Raw genomic sequence first — 16,784 nt, 5'->3', positions numbered from 1 at the left:
TGTTTCCCAGGTTGAAGATGTTAACTGATGAGTTTGTACCAGCACTGTAAAATACCCTGAGGACCATAGAGCCACTGCAGGAGGGATTCTGATGACCAGGGAACAATATGGATTCAAGCAAAGTTGAATGAATATGATTTATGTAGGGAACAAATATATATATAAACAAATATGAGTTTGCTGATGCTATTGTGCTGATCTTTATTTCACTAATTCAGTTCAATTCACTATTCAACTGGCATTGTTTTTTGTCAGTTGTGTCCCCTGCCATCGTTAATGACAGTCAGAAGTTGTTGTGTGGGAGTCTTCTGAAGAAAGGGCATGCCAGCAAAAGTTTGAGAAGCACTGAGCGAGGTGGACCTAATAAACAAACAGCTTAACTTGTATAATGAATAACCTATAATTGCTGTACAATTACAATGAGTGAGTCAAATAGGTATTTAGCGCTAACTTCAAGTGTAACTACTATACACTTTAAAAAGTTGAAAAAGCTGCTGAAGATGAAGGATGCTCCATGTTGCCTCTGTAGAAACTATAGCTTTAAGCCTTCTTTTGTTTACAGTGTAGAATGCAAAAATATATATAGTTTTTTTTTGTCTTAAGTATTTTTTTAATCATGAAGAAAATGAATCGATTAATTGTTTTACAAGTTGATCAGTCAATAACTAGCCACACTCAAGAATACTGCAGCAAGATTTCAGTTAAGATGTCTTAGATAGGACAAGAAAGATCATGAGCAAAACATGGTAAGAGATGAGCATCTTAGCATACATAGACAGAAAGATGGAGTAGTTTATTAATCCCAAAGGGAAATTGCAGTGTCACAGCAGCCAGAGTCACATAAATCATAAAAACAAACCAGGTAGGAGAGAGAAACAAATATTGAGAACTACAGTTTAAAGTAGGACCATAACCCTTTAACTATAACATACATATGTATATATGTATGTATTTCTGCAGAGACAGCATGGAGCATACTTCTTCCCTTTTGATGTGTTTTATCATTCATCTTCTGCACCTTTTTCAACTTTTGAAGGTGTAGTAGGTAATAGTAGTGGTAGTTATCCTAGAGGTTAGCAGTAAAGAACCTATTTTTTTACTTACTCATTCTACAGGAATTATATGTAATATACATTAGGCAAATATAAACATACCGTGAACCTGACAAACAATTATCAGTTCAATTCCACCAAAAAACAAATAAACCAAATAAAAGCACCTACTGCAAGAAATGAGCCACACTGAGGGACCAGCTGTCCATCCAGAACCTGTACATCATATCCGGTTTATAGACACCATTCAACGGCAGCCTCTGCCAAGTCTGAGATTTTTGTTGATAACCCTGCAGTGCCTCCACCCTCACAAACTCAGATCTGGTCAAAGATGCAGGTGCGCTGATTTTAAATGCTGTTCGTTGTGGCAGTTAACCTTACCATGTACCTTCTCTCTTTTATTTTTTCAACTCGGAGAGCATTTTTCCATATTGAATCATGACCACTGCACCGTTCCTTTGTAGTTATAAACATGTGACATTTAGCTCTACATGCCAGTGCTATTGTTTTGGGTGTGATTTAGTCCAAATCATTTACGTCTTGAGTAAGTAATCATCAATCATAAGGTCTCCCTTCACGCAAGGATGACTAAATGGTGGTAACCTCATCTCCCTGTAGTTTTCTAGTTTGGAATCTGGAATCGGAGTATTTACACACATCTGATTTAACTGGTTGTTGTGGGGCATATAATGATGATCCTGTTAATAAATATTCACCGGGATCAACTTATTGTGAGTGTTTTTATGCTGATTTACACTAAAATCTTTTATTATCCCATCCCCATCAGACTAAATCAGAGAAATGTGTTTCCACCAGTTTATTACCACACAGCTGTGGAGTTTTGTATTAAATCCATAATGCGGCCTGAAGTTATTTCCTAGTGTTGTGTTAACTGAACAGAAGCATGGTGTGTTGTTATTGCACATGAGTCACAAGAAGCTGGTTGGATGATAGTTGGAGCTGTAAACGAGTTGAAAGAAGGCGTCTCTAACAGAGGCTCTGCTCAATGATTTATCACAGTAGAGACTTGCAGATGTACTTGTGGAGGGAAAGCTTGGTCAGAAAAGGAACATGTAATTCTAACTGATGAATTAATCTATATTAGCTGTCGAGCTACAACCCAGAGCACAAGTCTGCTAACAACTTAAGTGCATGGGTTCATACATAATGAATGGGAATGAATAAGGCTAGATTGATGTTTTCTGTTCAATAAAAAGACTGTTCTCATGCGGTGCTTCCACTACTTTGTTATCCTCCTGAGGCAAAGATGTGTCCTGATGAGTCGTCTGAGCAGAATGTCTTCACCTTACAGAATGAGTCACTATGCAGGTTAACTGCTGATATCTTTTGTTTTTATCTTATCATTGTTGGTCACCTCGGATTCTTGTAGGTACAAGATAACAGCAAAATGAATGTGTATCACTGCAGCCTTGCCACAACACAGTGCAGTCTGCTCAGAGCAGAGATCTCTATGTGATCGCTCTTGATGTATGAGTCATACAGTCTGTATATATCACTCGTGTGTCAGTTGGTTCCAACTAAGTGACGACTAAGTGACATGTATGCAAAACCAACAACTGAGTCTAGTGATATGAAGTGTTTGTCTTGTGTCTCTGAGTCATTTGGCTTCCGGTGTGTCAGCTGTGTCAGGCAGAGAACATGGTGACAGCTGGAAGACTGAACATTTTAGTGTAGCAGGTTTTAGGGGATTAGGGTTCAGAAGACTGGTAACATCACTTTTGCTTGATTACTGGAAGGGACTAATGGCTTCAGTATGGTCTGTGTGCCGGACTGCACATCTTCTATTCTGATGCAACTAATGATTTGTACATTCTGCTACAATCTCATTCTTAGGTGTTCTAATACTGAAGTATGAACTGTGGACACATCTATTCTATTGTGCCCAATAGTTTTGGAGTTCTGGCATTATTTCCTGCAAATGACACCTATACATAGAAATATTACCCAAGTATATATAACATGTAATTACTGTAGAATTGCAGTATGGCCAATGCCAATTAGTAGGAGCTGCAATTTTTTGATAAAGGTAAAATGTTTCACAACGTAACATTATAAATGAAGCGTTGTGGTGGATCATTTTAGATCCCTGTATCACTCTGCTATACTGTTTTAAGCCCAGTGTGTATAGTATACTGAGCTGTTCAGAGGCCAAGCAAGACATCATCGCCCTCCAGTGATTGGTTGCCTCCAGTGTTGCTTGGCATACGGTGCCGGTCACAGACTGCTTCAGTAAACTGGGGAAAGGATTACGCGGGTCATGGTGTGACCCACTGCAGTGCTCTCGTTGACCTGGTTCTAGTACACGAACACAGCCGCAGCCTTTTCTAGGCTGACTCAGTACCTGTTCAGCCTGGTACAGCTATAAAACCCAATCTGTCATTGTAATACAAGCTGAAAATATTTCAGTGAGTACATATGTAGAGATGATGATAACTTAAATTATAACTTAAAACTAGTATTACATTGTTTAATGACATTTTCACACAATGTATTAATTAATGAACTCTTTATGAAAAGAATAGTTAAAAAACACTACATGAGCAAAAAAATACATTTTCTATGTTTTTCGTCTTTAGAAAAAATGACTGTGCGTTTTTTCTTGTCTTTAGATCTGTTTTGTTTTGAACCATTCATCCAGACTTTTTAAACTGCTGTGGTTCAGGTTTGAGACTGTTTCAGCCAGTTTTCAGTACCAGGTGGATTTTAACCTAGCTTGTTTACTGAGGTTTGAACACTTGGTCTTGTGAAAACTTATTAGCTCTCAAAGTTTTTGTCTGTTAATGACTAAAACAAGACTAGGTAAACCTCCATATTAAAGTCCTTGTAATGAACATTAGTTAATAGGCAATAGAGCCCTTGTAAGATGCGTATTAACTATAAGACTTTATATGTGTAAGTAATAGCATGAACACATTTATTGTTAATATTATAAGACATTTATAAGTACCCATTGACAGTTTATAGACTGCTTAAGAATGTGAATTAATGCTAATTATGTTATTTGATAAAAAACGTTTTCTTATATATATTATAATTGTTTATCATGGCATTACAAACCCATTTATTGAGTTTAACTACTTACCTATTAAATCATTGTTAAACCTGAAACCTTTACTGCCTTGTTGTTGCTTTATTAAGCTTAATAAGTATTTTACATGGAGTTCTGCTTTCAAGAATAGCTGACAAAATGAACACTTCAAAAAACAACAACAGTTATAGTGCAAGTGTGGGGGGAAAAAAACAAAAAACTCGACTGTCCAGCTTGAAAGACTAAATTGCATATTTTTAGGAGTCACTAGCCCCGTTCACACTGCCCTTTCAGTGCAGGGGACAGTTCTGCTGAGGCTCTGATCCGCCTGTAGAGGTAGTATAAGAGCTGCAGCAGAGGCGAAACAGCGTCTGTGTGAATGGAAAAGCCAGAGGCACGAATCAGGGGTGTGTCAGTCTGATGGTGTTCACAGTCTGACAACTAAACAGATCCTTCACTCATCAAATAAAAGAGAAATGTCCCACATTAAACCCACAAAGCAACGTTACAGGACCAAACAACAGTAATGTGGTAACTGGTAGTGTCTTTGGCAACTTATATGATGAAAAAAATACTGCATCCATATGTGGAAAAGCCTCATCCTGTCTGTCCTACTGGCTCTTCATCACATTTCATCAGTGTGAACAAACAAAGGCAGAGAAAAGGCGAGCCTTCCTTGCGGCGGAGTCTCTGTCTGAAAAGAGCTATTGTTGAGAAACTTTAGCATGTAAATCAAGGGCGATGTTGTGAAAAAAAACTGAACTTAAATCATTCCTTGTACCTTGTGTAGGAGGCGGATACAGATGACAACCAGGGGACGCTGGGCTTTGAGGAGTTCTGTTCCTTCTATAAGATGATGTCGACCCGCAGGGACCTGTATCTCCTGATGCTCACCTACAGCAACCTCAAAGACCACCTGGACACGGACAACCTAGCCCGCTTCCTGGAGACTGAGCAAAAGGTAGACACTGTGTGTAGCTGTTCAAGTTCAATAAAGACTGACAGTGAAAAGACTGATTTAGTGTCGCACTCCTGTAACATTGTCACACTCACGATGGACATTTTCAGTAAAAACCAGAGATGTCGTTTTTTTATATACTATTTTTTCTTCCTTGTCAAAATGTGGTTCCTACATTACCCACAATCCAGCTTAACAACTGACCGTTCAGTCATAGATTTGTGTGCTATGCTAGTAGTGGCTAATGGTGCCTGCAGCAGAGATTAGGAGCAGCTACAGAGGACTGGTAAAACTGGTAAACATTCTTTTTAACTCTACACCACCAGATGATTTTTATTTTCAAACTTGTACTTTATATGATAAGATCCTCCACCTCCCCCCTTCAAGCAGTGCCTCATAGGTTGCTACGGAACCTTTTTTTTTTTTTTTTTTTTACAGTTTTGTAGACTAAATACCCGTAAGCAAGAGAGGTCAAAAGCTTAACCAACTAGCCATTGGGCCGCTGAAGTGGTGTTTAATATAGGGAAATGTAGACAGCAAGGGGCCTCCAGTGATATTAGCATTAGTGTTATCGCAGCATTTGGGATAAAGTACATCTCCTTGCAAATGATTCCATCGCCTGAAAGGAAATAAAAAGCTAATTAGCGTAACAGCTCATTTTTCTTAACACAACCAGTGTCTGCTCCTTCAGCTCATTTGCACTCTGGCTGGCTCTTTAAATGTTTCCAAACAGCATAAGGCTCTGTTTGGATAGCTTCACGTCACCTCCACTCAGGCCTACTGTATTTTTCGCCAATTATACTCAGCATTTAGTTCTGGCGCTGTGAATAAGATGGCTCTCCTTCTCCTGTTATTGGAGAGTAGTGGAAGCAGTATTGTGAGACGATTTGTTTGAAGTGATGCCAGAATTGTCTCTGCTGGTATCATTTACTACAGACTTTGCTTGTATCTGTTTCTTTCTGCCTCAAATAAGAAATAGTAGTATGTGAAACACTTGAATTTGTGTTTTCAAGTGTTTTGTGTTACTTACTGTATTCCTCTGGATCTGAGACAGACTGATATGTGTTAGTGGCAAACAATAGCCACTGTCTGTTCCCACACAGTCCAGACTAATTGATGTCCCCAAGGGCTCCCTGGAAGCTCACCTGGTAGAGTGCATACCATGTAACAAGGCTCAGTCCTTGCTGCATCTGCCTGGGCCCTTAACTTCATGTCATCCCTCTCTCCACCCCTTACCATCTAATGAAGCAGGAAAAGAGAAAAGAAAAAAAATGTTCCCGAGGCTTAAGGTTTGGTTTCAGATGTAAAGAGAACACAATAAAGTTAGCTGGACCACATTCGTATATCGACTTATGACAACCTTGCAACTACCAAATGATTATATTAGACATCATCCTGCAGTACATTATACTTCAGCTTTCTATATTAGGATCAAGGTTAATTTATTGGTCATTTACAAACTAGGTTGCAAAATGAAATGTACAGTAGTTGAAGTTCCTTCACGCTACATAAGAGAATCAATACAAAACAAAACAATTTTATGGAGTGGAGTGGGATGTGGAAGGATGAATTGATTAATTTATAATTCTTAAATTACTATTAATTGAATTTCTGGCAAGACATACAGAAGTATCTGCTGCCGTATCACTAGACTAAAGAGCAGCTTCTTTCCTCAGGCTGAGACTCCTGAGCTCATCCTCAACACTCATACATGAATAGTTTATTTTTCTGACATGTTTATTATTTATGAATTAGTCTGTATAGTATTTGTTTTTTTGTGCATGTATGTCGCTTGTGGAATTTCAAGAGAAATTGCATTATACAATCTTATATTGCACAATGACACTTACATTAATCTTGAATCCAAAAAAGTTTAGATATATGATGTCTATGACTGTCAGAAAAGCTCTGAGAGCTCTGTGTGTGTAATTGTGACAGTGTTGAGAGAGCTGACAGCAGCCTGTGAGCCCACAAAGCTGCTTTTTGGTGCCAGTCCACCGTAACAATAAATAAATGTGTGCTCCTCTCTACACAGTACTCTGTCATCTGGATTATGACGAGATGAGTAGCAAGTCTTTCCCATTTACCAAATTTTAGACATTCACCCCGCTTAATACTTTTGATGTGGGATGAAAAACATTTTAGAAACAAACATGTGGAAATAATACCTCACCAGGAGAGCTTGCTAAAGCCTTCCTCTCCCACATGCTTTAAACTGTCATAAACGCGCTGACACAGTATGAGAGAGACCTGGTACTGCCCCACCCCCTGATTGATTAACAGAGATGGAAACTGATTGACCAATCTGGAGGCTTTAAAGAGCAGTAACCATACAGGCAGTTGGGTTCTGCAGCCAGGATGGATAGAAAAATGACATGTAGGGAGCTCTCTTTTATCCTTTACTTGTCATAAATGCTACATATTGTTTCCCAAGGTTTTTTTTATGAGGAATATACAATTTATTATTGTTTGACATGCATTTCTGTAATTCATAGATGACCAAGGTGACCAAGGACCACTGCCTGGAGATAATCAACAAATTTGAGCCATGCTCTGAGAACCAGAAGCAAGGAGTTCTGGGAATTGATGGTAAGTCCACTGTAATTTCAAACATTGACCTCTCTTGTGTTTGAAACTAAACTGAATGCTATTAGTTCTTCTAGATAAGTGGTTTGTTGTGAAAATGTTTCCCTGTAAGGTCGGAATATTGCAAATTGGCGCTGTGGCAGTGCTTGGTCTGCTGTATGTTTGACCAAAGATTCAGTTGGATTTAATCAGTTCTGCTTTTTATCAGTCTCTAATTTTATTATTATACTATTTCATTATAGTTCATTCTTTTGGCTGATGCTTTTGTCCAAAGAGACTCACAGTAATGGCATGTTCGAGGCTGCAGTGCGACTCCAAAATGTTGTGAACTGAGTCTAGTCTCTGATTGATTGTTTGTAGATGGGCAACAGAAACTTCAGTGCATGTGTCCCCATTTAAAAAGGTCAATATTATTAGAATAAAGTTGTTAATTTATGAGGGTATGGGTGGAATTGAAATTGAAATAGTACCTTTAGGATGTGCCATTTTAAGAATAAAGTCATGATTTATCAAAATTATGACTACGTATGACTAACGAGATTCCGAAAAATGTTGCCTAGGAATACTCTACAGCCCTAAGCAAGGCTTATTTTCCATCTCGTCTTACTCACGGATTAGCTTAATACACCTGATCTAGGTTATCAGGTGTGACTGGGGCAGAGTAAGAAAAGAAAATATGCTGGACCAAGGAAGCTACAAAAGAAGAAAGGGACATCATTAAATTTAGCACTGGTGCCAGACTTTGGTGCCATTTCTACTGTAGTCTAGGAGATTCATGGACAGGTAGACTAATACCCAATACATTTACATGTTGTATTGTATGACCTCGATGAAGAAAAACCTCTACAAAATAATAGAACACACTTCAGTATCTAAATATCTAAGTAACTTCAGAGCAGTCATCGTAGTGGGAAATATACAGACCACCTCTTCATCTGTCACCTCTCAGTTTCACAGGTTATCTCTCTGGGTGATGGAGGCACTGTTTTTTTATTGTGTGTATTTAGCGAATGTTTCATGTGTTTTCAAGGCACATTTCGTTTGAGTTGTATGTTAATTTAATAATTTATTTGCATGCATGCATTCATGCAAGTGTAAGTCAGATAGACCGTGATAATACCCTAAATAAACTAACTGCTAGCTAAGTAACTTAGCATTAAGTATTTGCAACATGTTGATTTGATCAGGAGAGAGATGGATTCATTCATAGGTAAGATGCATTATTTTCAGATGATGAAGTTTGTTGTCATAAGATTTCTACAGTTTCCTAATAGCCATAATGTGATGTAATGAAGCACACAGCTTTTGTAATATTTTTTCATGAAGAAACGTTTTAAAAAATTGGTATGGTGAGCATTTTAATTTGACTCGCCTTGAGTCCTGTGATGTTTCCCTTTAATCGTCTCTGGATGCTGTTTGGAGATAGCAAATGAACTAATTCCCCTTTTTAGAAAAATCAATCGTTATTCTCTGTTCTTTCATTTTGTAGAGTTATTTCTTCATCAAAGGTCATACTAAGTAGATATGTTGGGTTTAAGTCTGCTTCTCCATGAATCTCCCATAGACTACAATATGACTAGCACCAAGAATGTTCGACAGTTGATGTCAAGTCTCTTCCTACTTTAATAAATTCCTTGTGCTGAACCAGAGAGTGAGCACTGCTGGTTTTTTATTATTCACACTTATTGGGAGCGAATGTTATTGTTTTCTAGACTTACCAGTAAAGTAAAAAAGAAAAACAAAGTTGTATAAGCCCTTTTGTACAAAGCCATTTATCTGAATCTTCTTCCAGGTTTTACGAATTACATGCGCAGCCCGGCGGGGGACATTTTCAACCCAGAACACTACAACGTGAACCAGGAAATGAACCAGCCACTGTGCAACTACTTCATCGCCTCCTCACACAACACCTACCTGATGGGTGACCAGCTGATGTCACAGTCCAGGGTGGACATGTACGCCTGGGTGCTGCAGGCCGGCTGTCGCTGTGTTGAAGGTCAGAATGGAAATATGGAACATAAACTTCCCCACCCTGCCTGTGGCTCTCAGCTCCAAGCACATTCGTTCTTAATAAAGATTAAACATTTTTTGCAAGTTTACTTAAACATTTGTTTGGAATGATTACTAATGATAATTTTGACACACACAATAGTAGAGTGCATACATTCATTGATGGTTTGAGTTGGCACATGGGATTGTTTTAAGTCTGTTTTAACAACAGTTATTTAAGCTGTTTAAATCATATTTGCATTTTTAGTTGTCCTCCTCATGGCTGTCCTGCTCATATAACCCCCTCTTTTTCTTTCCCATCCACAGTGGACTGTTGGGACGGTCAGGACGGTGAGCCCATCGTTCACCACGGCTACACCCTCACCTCCAAGATCCTCTTTAAAGACGTCATCGAGACCATCAACAAGTACGCCTTCGTCAAGAATGAGTATGTTTTTACGCTCGCATACACACTCACACACACATTGTCAAGGATTTTTACACGTTTCTATTATTCATTGTACCCACTGGCACACACACACACACACACACACACATACACAGTCAGTCAGAATGCTCTTATAGACCATTCTCATGTGTCATCTGCTTTTCTGTTGATGGTAACTGACAAACCATAAAGATTGGGAGTACAGCTTGAGTAGGCATGTGGAAAACAATTCCCGCAGTATGTCGACATGTATGCTGTCAGTGCACATTACAGTGTTACACAGGCTGTTGGATCCATATAACAATGGAGAAAAATGGGGGAAATGAGGCTTGGAATACAATTGCAGGCTCGGATGAGTTTAATACGTTTGGAAGCTTCTTTACATTTGAAACATTATATGGTGCACTGGGTCTGGTTGTAGACAAATAGTCAGTGTTAGGTGATGATGTGTGAGGTGATGAGTACATTGTTTTCATTTGATCATTCACTGTCTAGAATAACTACAGATATATATGACACATAACCAAAGAAAGGGGATATCTTATAGTGTCTGGGTGCAGTCTGCTTTTTTATATTTATGATTCATTCATCATTCATTTATTTTGTTTATTCAATAAACATATATGTAGACAGGAATGCAAGGAAAGAAAACCAGGGATGTTGAGTTTATGTTGCATGAGCCTTAAAGACGTTGAAATAGAAAATACAAAATGGAGCAGCTGTGGCTCAAGAGGTAGAGAGGGTTGTCCATTGATGACAGTGTTGGTCGATCCACACCTCCTCCTTTCCACAAGCTGAGGTTTCCTGGGCAAGACAATGAAACCAAAATTGCGATCAGGCCAGCACCCTGCTTGGTATCTCGCTGTCATTAACGTGTTAGTGTGTGGTTGAATGGGTGAATGAGCGCCAAAAATCTTGTAAAGCGTTTTGGGTAAGAGTGCTATATAAACGTTATTCTATTACTTTGTCAGCTGTTCATTTATCTCTTGTCAAGTAATTTAAATCTCAATTTACTCTTTATTTAGAAATCCACTGATATTACATCCACTGGCACTATAAATGGACATACAATCAATGAGAGGAAAAAGTCAAAAATAATAATAAATAAACTTATTGTCTAACAGAAATATAGTCTCTCAGCCTCATTTTCATTCAGATCCATAGTCTACTTCTTTTCATTTTCAAGGGAAACCTTTGTAGAAAGAGACATCACTGTTTACATCTACAGAGGAAGAGTTAGGGTTACAGCAGTTACTAGTACTTAGTTGCATGCATGTTACAGTAAGAAATTTGAATACAAATGCACATATTCTTCTATTCATTAACAAATTCAAAATAAAAAAACGAATCCTGACAAAATCAGGTCTCCGAGGTTTGACGAACTGCACCCATTTTTCCCCAGTGTTGTGTGAAGATGTCCATCTTAAAGTTCAGCAGGTAAATCTGTGCAGTGTCCGTACTACACACTAGGTAGTAGTTAATTTCTTGTCACACAGTTTGTTTCCCAAGTACAGACTGGCTTGTTGGGAGATGTTTTTTTTTTACGTGGCACATGTTGATGGAACTGTTGTAATACAACAGTCAGGCCCAGACCGGTGAGACTGATCCTGCATACTTGCAGTCTTGTATTTGTGCTGGAGGAGATCTGTGGTGAGAGAAGGAAACACCTCTGTCCTTCTGCTCTCCTGGGCACTGAAACAAGCATGTTTGGCACTCACCTGGCTGTCATTTGCATTTTGTCCAAATGCATTTGCATAAAGTTAAACTCTTCTCAGCTTTCACCTGTAGTGCTGCTGTGCTCCCTCTAAGTCTCTGGGGCTCAGGTGGTGCCAGGCTGCAACACCGGATCCCATTCACAATAAATAACAAGCTATGTCCCAGCTTGTGAGAATGGCCTGTAACAAGCTGCTCAAAATCTCCTGTTGTAGATCTGGTGAATGTTGAGGCCATGCACTAGCATTCATACATAATTTTCATCCTCTTCAAACCACTCAATGAGCCCTTCTGCCTGGTATGGAAGCTACATTCATTGTTTATTTATGCTTTTCCCTTTAATTTATCACCCATCTGTGTGTACGTGTCATACACCTACAAACTAAAATAAAACATAACATTCTACTAACACCGTAGCAACACGTTAACAGAGAAATTAAAGCATACACAAAGACCTCCTCCTCACAGAATCTGCATCAGAAGGTGATAATCCAGTCGACATGCACACAGTCTGGAGGCAGCACAGAGAAGCTCTATTTTTAGATCCCGTCTCTTCAAGTAAAATGAAGGAGAAATACTGGCTTTCTGCGCATATTCACCCTCACTGTGTGTTTTTGAAAACATAATTGTGGACCCTAGACTGTACGCCACAGATAATTCAGTAAAACAGGAGCAGGGCAAGTCAACATCAAAGAGCAATCAGATTTCCTAGGATACTAAATTAAACCAGGCTTGGTAGAGGGCTGCCAGTGGCACTAACGAAAGCATCAATATAACTTGGACTGAGAATCGTCACAGCCAATATGTTGCTAATGAGGAGTTTGCCTTTAAATGTAGCTCCTTGTAGACATGTTTTAAATGCTGGACCACAGCTCCTTCACCCGAAAATGTTGATGTTTTTCCAGAGTATCCAGCAATTATGACATTTTCATCTGCAGATAAAAGAGCATTCATATTGGAGTTGTTCAATGTCAATGTCTTGCGGAGGGTATATGAGGTGTGGTTGTGGTAGCTCTAAACTTGTTAGTCTTTCAGAAACCTTTACAAATGTTTAAATCTGCTAGTATAACAGCTTTAAAGTGTGGTGTGCAGCAAATAGAACTGTGAAAGTTTTAGTGTCAGTGCAACAATTACACATTAACACAATAACACATTTTCTCTTACTATAAAATATGTTGTGTAGAAAATTAAATGAAATGTTAACCCCCCTTCAACTTCTCCAATATTGTCTAGCATGTTGCTAACATTAACTAATTAGAGCTCATCACAGAGGTTAGATGAGGTTGATTGGTCAGTAGCACTGTCTGCTCTGAAGACAGCCACCGTTGCTCTCTCTCTGTCTTTCACTCAACCACACACACACTACGCACTGGCCTCTTCCTAAAGGAGCCACGCTGCTCTTACAGCCCATATAAGCCAAGCTTCGAGGATGACGTATGACTCCAGACTCCACTATAGTGGACACATTGTTCCATTTTAGAGCCAGCTTTAATTTTTTTGCTTTTAGCACAACGTTGTCAAAGGTTATTTGTCAAAAAGTATGTGTTGAACATTGTGGCTCATCAACATTGTCAGGAAAGGACTTAGAAAAATATGGTATATAATAAAAATGCCAAAAAACACTGGAGTGGGACTTCAAGTTATGTATTACATTACATAAGCAACATGACTGAACTTACGTGAGCAACATAGTTATTTTAACTCAAAGCATGTTCTTTTCCTAAACCTAACTGCAAGTACCCTAAACTTCACCACAACGTGAAGGTACCTAAACCTAACCAAGTACATTTTGATTTCATATGTATTATAGCTAACTTGACCACCGGGCCCTTCAAGTGCAAAACGGACAGTAGAGGGGCAGGTAGAGTTTCATAGTTTGAAGCTTAAGGCCTCTGACCAAATTGGCATATTTGATGGGTTTGGAGTATGAACCTGCTGGCATATGTGTTGGTTTTGCAGGTATATGGTCATGAGATTAGATGGGGGCACTTGATAAAACGACACGCGATCAAAGTTATTTAAAATCATCCTCTGGGGGGCATGAACGTCCGTACCAGTTTTCACAGATAATCATGCTGTAGGCCTAACTGTCAAGACAGTTCAATAAAGAACTTTAAATTGAATCTCATGGTGATGCTAGATGAAATCCTGGGGATCTATCAACTCATCAGAATTTATTTCTAGTGATCTTGAATATCTGTTGTAAATTTTGTAGCAGTGCATGTAATAGTTTACTATAAAGAGTCAAAAGTGTCAGCCTCATGCTGGCACCTGAGATAAGTTCAGGAAGATCAACAACAACTCACTAACAAACCCAAACGATCCAATCAAACCAGATAAGAGACATATATAAATTCAGTTTGAAGTTCTGATGAACATTGAGTATCTTGGCCATCTATCAGATTTATTCATCAAATTAAAAACATGCTCTCCAGACACCAATTTGTTTGACGGTTAAGTGTACATTAAATAATCACCAACTGCAATGAATAAATACATGGAGCAGATTTTCATCACCATCGCTGGCATACATGGTAACAATACCTCATCAAAATAAAAATGTGTTGCGCTAACCAGAATAAAATATAGCAGCCAATTAATGGCAGATACAATATACTCAACAACGTCTGCATCCCCCCGGAAGATTAGCATACTATTTGGTTTAAATGTAAATTGCTTAGTGAATTACAGGAAAACTGCCAAACTACAATTTAAAATGTCCAAGTTAAAGTTTATCTTTCACACTTTGTCCTCTTGTCCTCCTCAGCCTTTCAGCCCTTTAACTCCAATTTGTTGTGTGTGATTATCTCTCAGCTACCCAGTCATCCTGTCAATAGAGAACCACTGCAGTGTTCCTCAGCAAAAGAAAATGGCCCAGTACCTGATTGAGATCCTGGGGGACAAACTGGACCTGTCCAACATAAAGGCTGACGAGTCTGGATGGCTACCATCACCAGAAACACTCAAGGGCAAGATCCTTGTCAAGGTAATGTCAGTTTAAAATGTGACTGATTCTCTTTGGTGAGAGGAGTCAGTCCTCAGGCAATTATCTCCGCTCACAATTTTATGATCTAGAGTTTGAACCTGATTTCAAAGGCAGTTGGCTGATTGAAGTGATGTGTTTGGAAAAAGTCATGTTTGGGGGAAGCGTATGAAAAACAAAACCTAACTAGAGGAAGGAATAAAAAGCTGCCTGTTGTTTATGGACTGTGTGTAGTAGACTCATTATTTGGGCACGCTCGCTGTGTTATTTTTGAAAAACAATATATTGAGTCCAGCTTACCACAAATAATTGTTTTCTAGCTGCGGGGTAGGAGCATTTCTGGGTAGTCTGCTTCACTTCACAGCTTAGAGTAGTCCAATGTTGATAAAAATGTTGCTACACTCATCTTTGTTGCCCTTAGTTAATACCATATGTTTACAGCAAGCTTTGTGAGCTGAAATGAGTCTGCAGGATGCTCTGGGCTTTGTCTTTCAGGTAATTAAAGGATAAGTTCACCCAAAAATGAAAAAACATAAAATGACTCCAAGCAGCTCTTCCAGCATAATCGAAGTCTTCAGAAGCCTTGAGATCCCAAACTGATTTGAAAAGCCATTATTTACACCCTTAAAGTGCAGTCAAGCTTGTGCACCCTCTTCAGACGGTGTGCATGCTTACACTTTTAGCTCAGCAGCTAAAGGGTGTCAATAACATGTAAATAGCTGAAATGGGGGCACAGGGGGCTTTCCCTATACTTTTCTGTTATTTCTATGTATCTCACCAATGGGCTCCTCCATCCGATTATATCTGCTTAGTCAGCCAACTAGCCGCCAGTAAGAGACTAAAAGTCTAAACCAGTCATTTTGAAATCTCAAAGCTGATGTAAACCATCTGTCCAGGGTGGCACTTCGGCTGCGTTTGTAATATAAACCACTAAATCAAAGTTAGTTTCACAAATAACCAACAGAGGCAGGGACATGATGAGCCACAGCAGCCCTCTGTTAACAGGGGAGAGAAACATAGTGAGGCTAATGAGTATTTATTCACACCAGATGCTTTCACTAAAGAGAAGGGATCTTGCCAGTACCTGGCACGCAAAGGACTGCTCTGCCAGCTGTTACAGCAACACTACTACCTGTGTGTACAGTGAGCAGTGAGTGTTAGTGATGGCACCAATATGTAAAGCACTGTGAGGAACACTGATTTATAACACTTCGGCTTTCCAGCTGACCTGAAACACTCGTGCTGTGTCTCACTGCGGGTACCAGGGTCAGACAGCATCAGCCACATAGTGCTGCTGCGGGCCGCCACCTCCATGAAACTTTGATTGAGATTGATATCTAACCACAGGACAAACAACCTCACTTGAAGAGAAATTGAGGCTCAGGCAGTGAGAGTGGGCCCATCTGTTATATTTTACTCTACTAAAATATTGCCAGTTGAATTCATAAATCCTTCACTCTCGAGTCTCGTCCTCCTTCTAATAGAAAGTGCAACAAGTACACAAGGGCTGGTTACATGAAATAATGATAACACTGGACGTGTCTTAAACATTTCTGGTTCCTGGATCCTTTTGGGTTAATTCTTCATTAGGTAAATGTGCTGTGGCTTAGATCTAGAGTTGGTCTCTGAGCGCCATATGTTGGCTGCCCACTCCTTCTCAGGGTTGGTTTAATGCAGAGAATACATTTCACAGCATTGTATATTGTAATAATGTATGCAATAAATAAAGGTTCTTCTTCTTGACAATGTTTCGTACAACCAGTCACATCCAGGAAACAAAGCAGCATCCAACCAATCATATGGTGGCTTTCTGGAACAGAGTGCCCATTGATCACAATAGGCAAAGTAAGATAGACAAGACAGATGATGACTCCTGTAGAGCAATGGAAACAACAGCTCAACAGTTGTTGGATAACAGTCCAGGTTAAAATGCAATACAAGTTACAGTCAAGTCTAAATCAGTATAGCACCTTTCACATATGTACTCTGGAAAATCTGGATATTGT

The 16,784-nt window shown here is 39.1% G+C and overlaps 1 protein-coding gene across 1 annotated transcript in view; it reads left to right on the top strand.

The window, feature by feature from the left end:
- plch2a (phospholipase C, eta 2a) overlaps nucleotides 1-16,784 on the top strand; it is a 69,478-nt gene that overhangs the window by 22,249 nt on the left and 30,445 nt on the right. The window contains exons 5-9 of the mRNA XM_073471115.1: nucleotides 4,892-5,062; nucleotides 7,555-7,648; nucleotides 9,438-9,641; nucleotides 9,962-10,082; nucleotides 14,610-14,781. Of these exons, the coding sequence (XP_073327216.1) occupies nucleotides 4,892-5,062; nucleotides 7,555-7,648; nucleotides 9,438-9,641; nucleotides 9,962-10,082; nucleotides 14,610-14,781 (762 nt within the window). The remainder of the gene's footprint in view (nucleotides 1-4,891; nucleotides 5,063-7,554; nucleotides 7,649-9,437; nucleotides 9,642-9,961; nucleotides 10,083-14,609; nucleotides 14,782-16,784) is intronic.

The sequence above is a fragment of the Pagrus major genome, chromosome 7 (assembly GCF_040436345.1).
Source record: "Pagrus major chromosome 7, Pma_NU_1.0".
In the NCBI taxonomy this organism is placed as follows: domain Eukaryota; kingdom Metazoa; phylum Chordata; class Actinopteri; order Spariformes; family Sparidae; genus Pagrus; species Pagrus major.
This window is presented reverse-complemented; position numbering and strand designations above follow the sequence as displayed.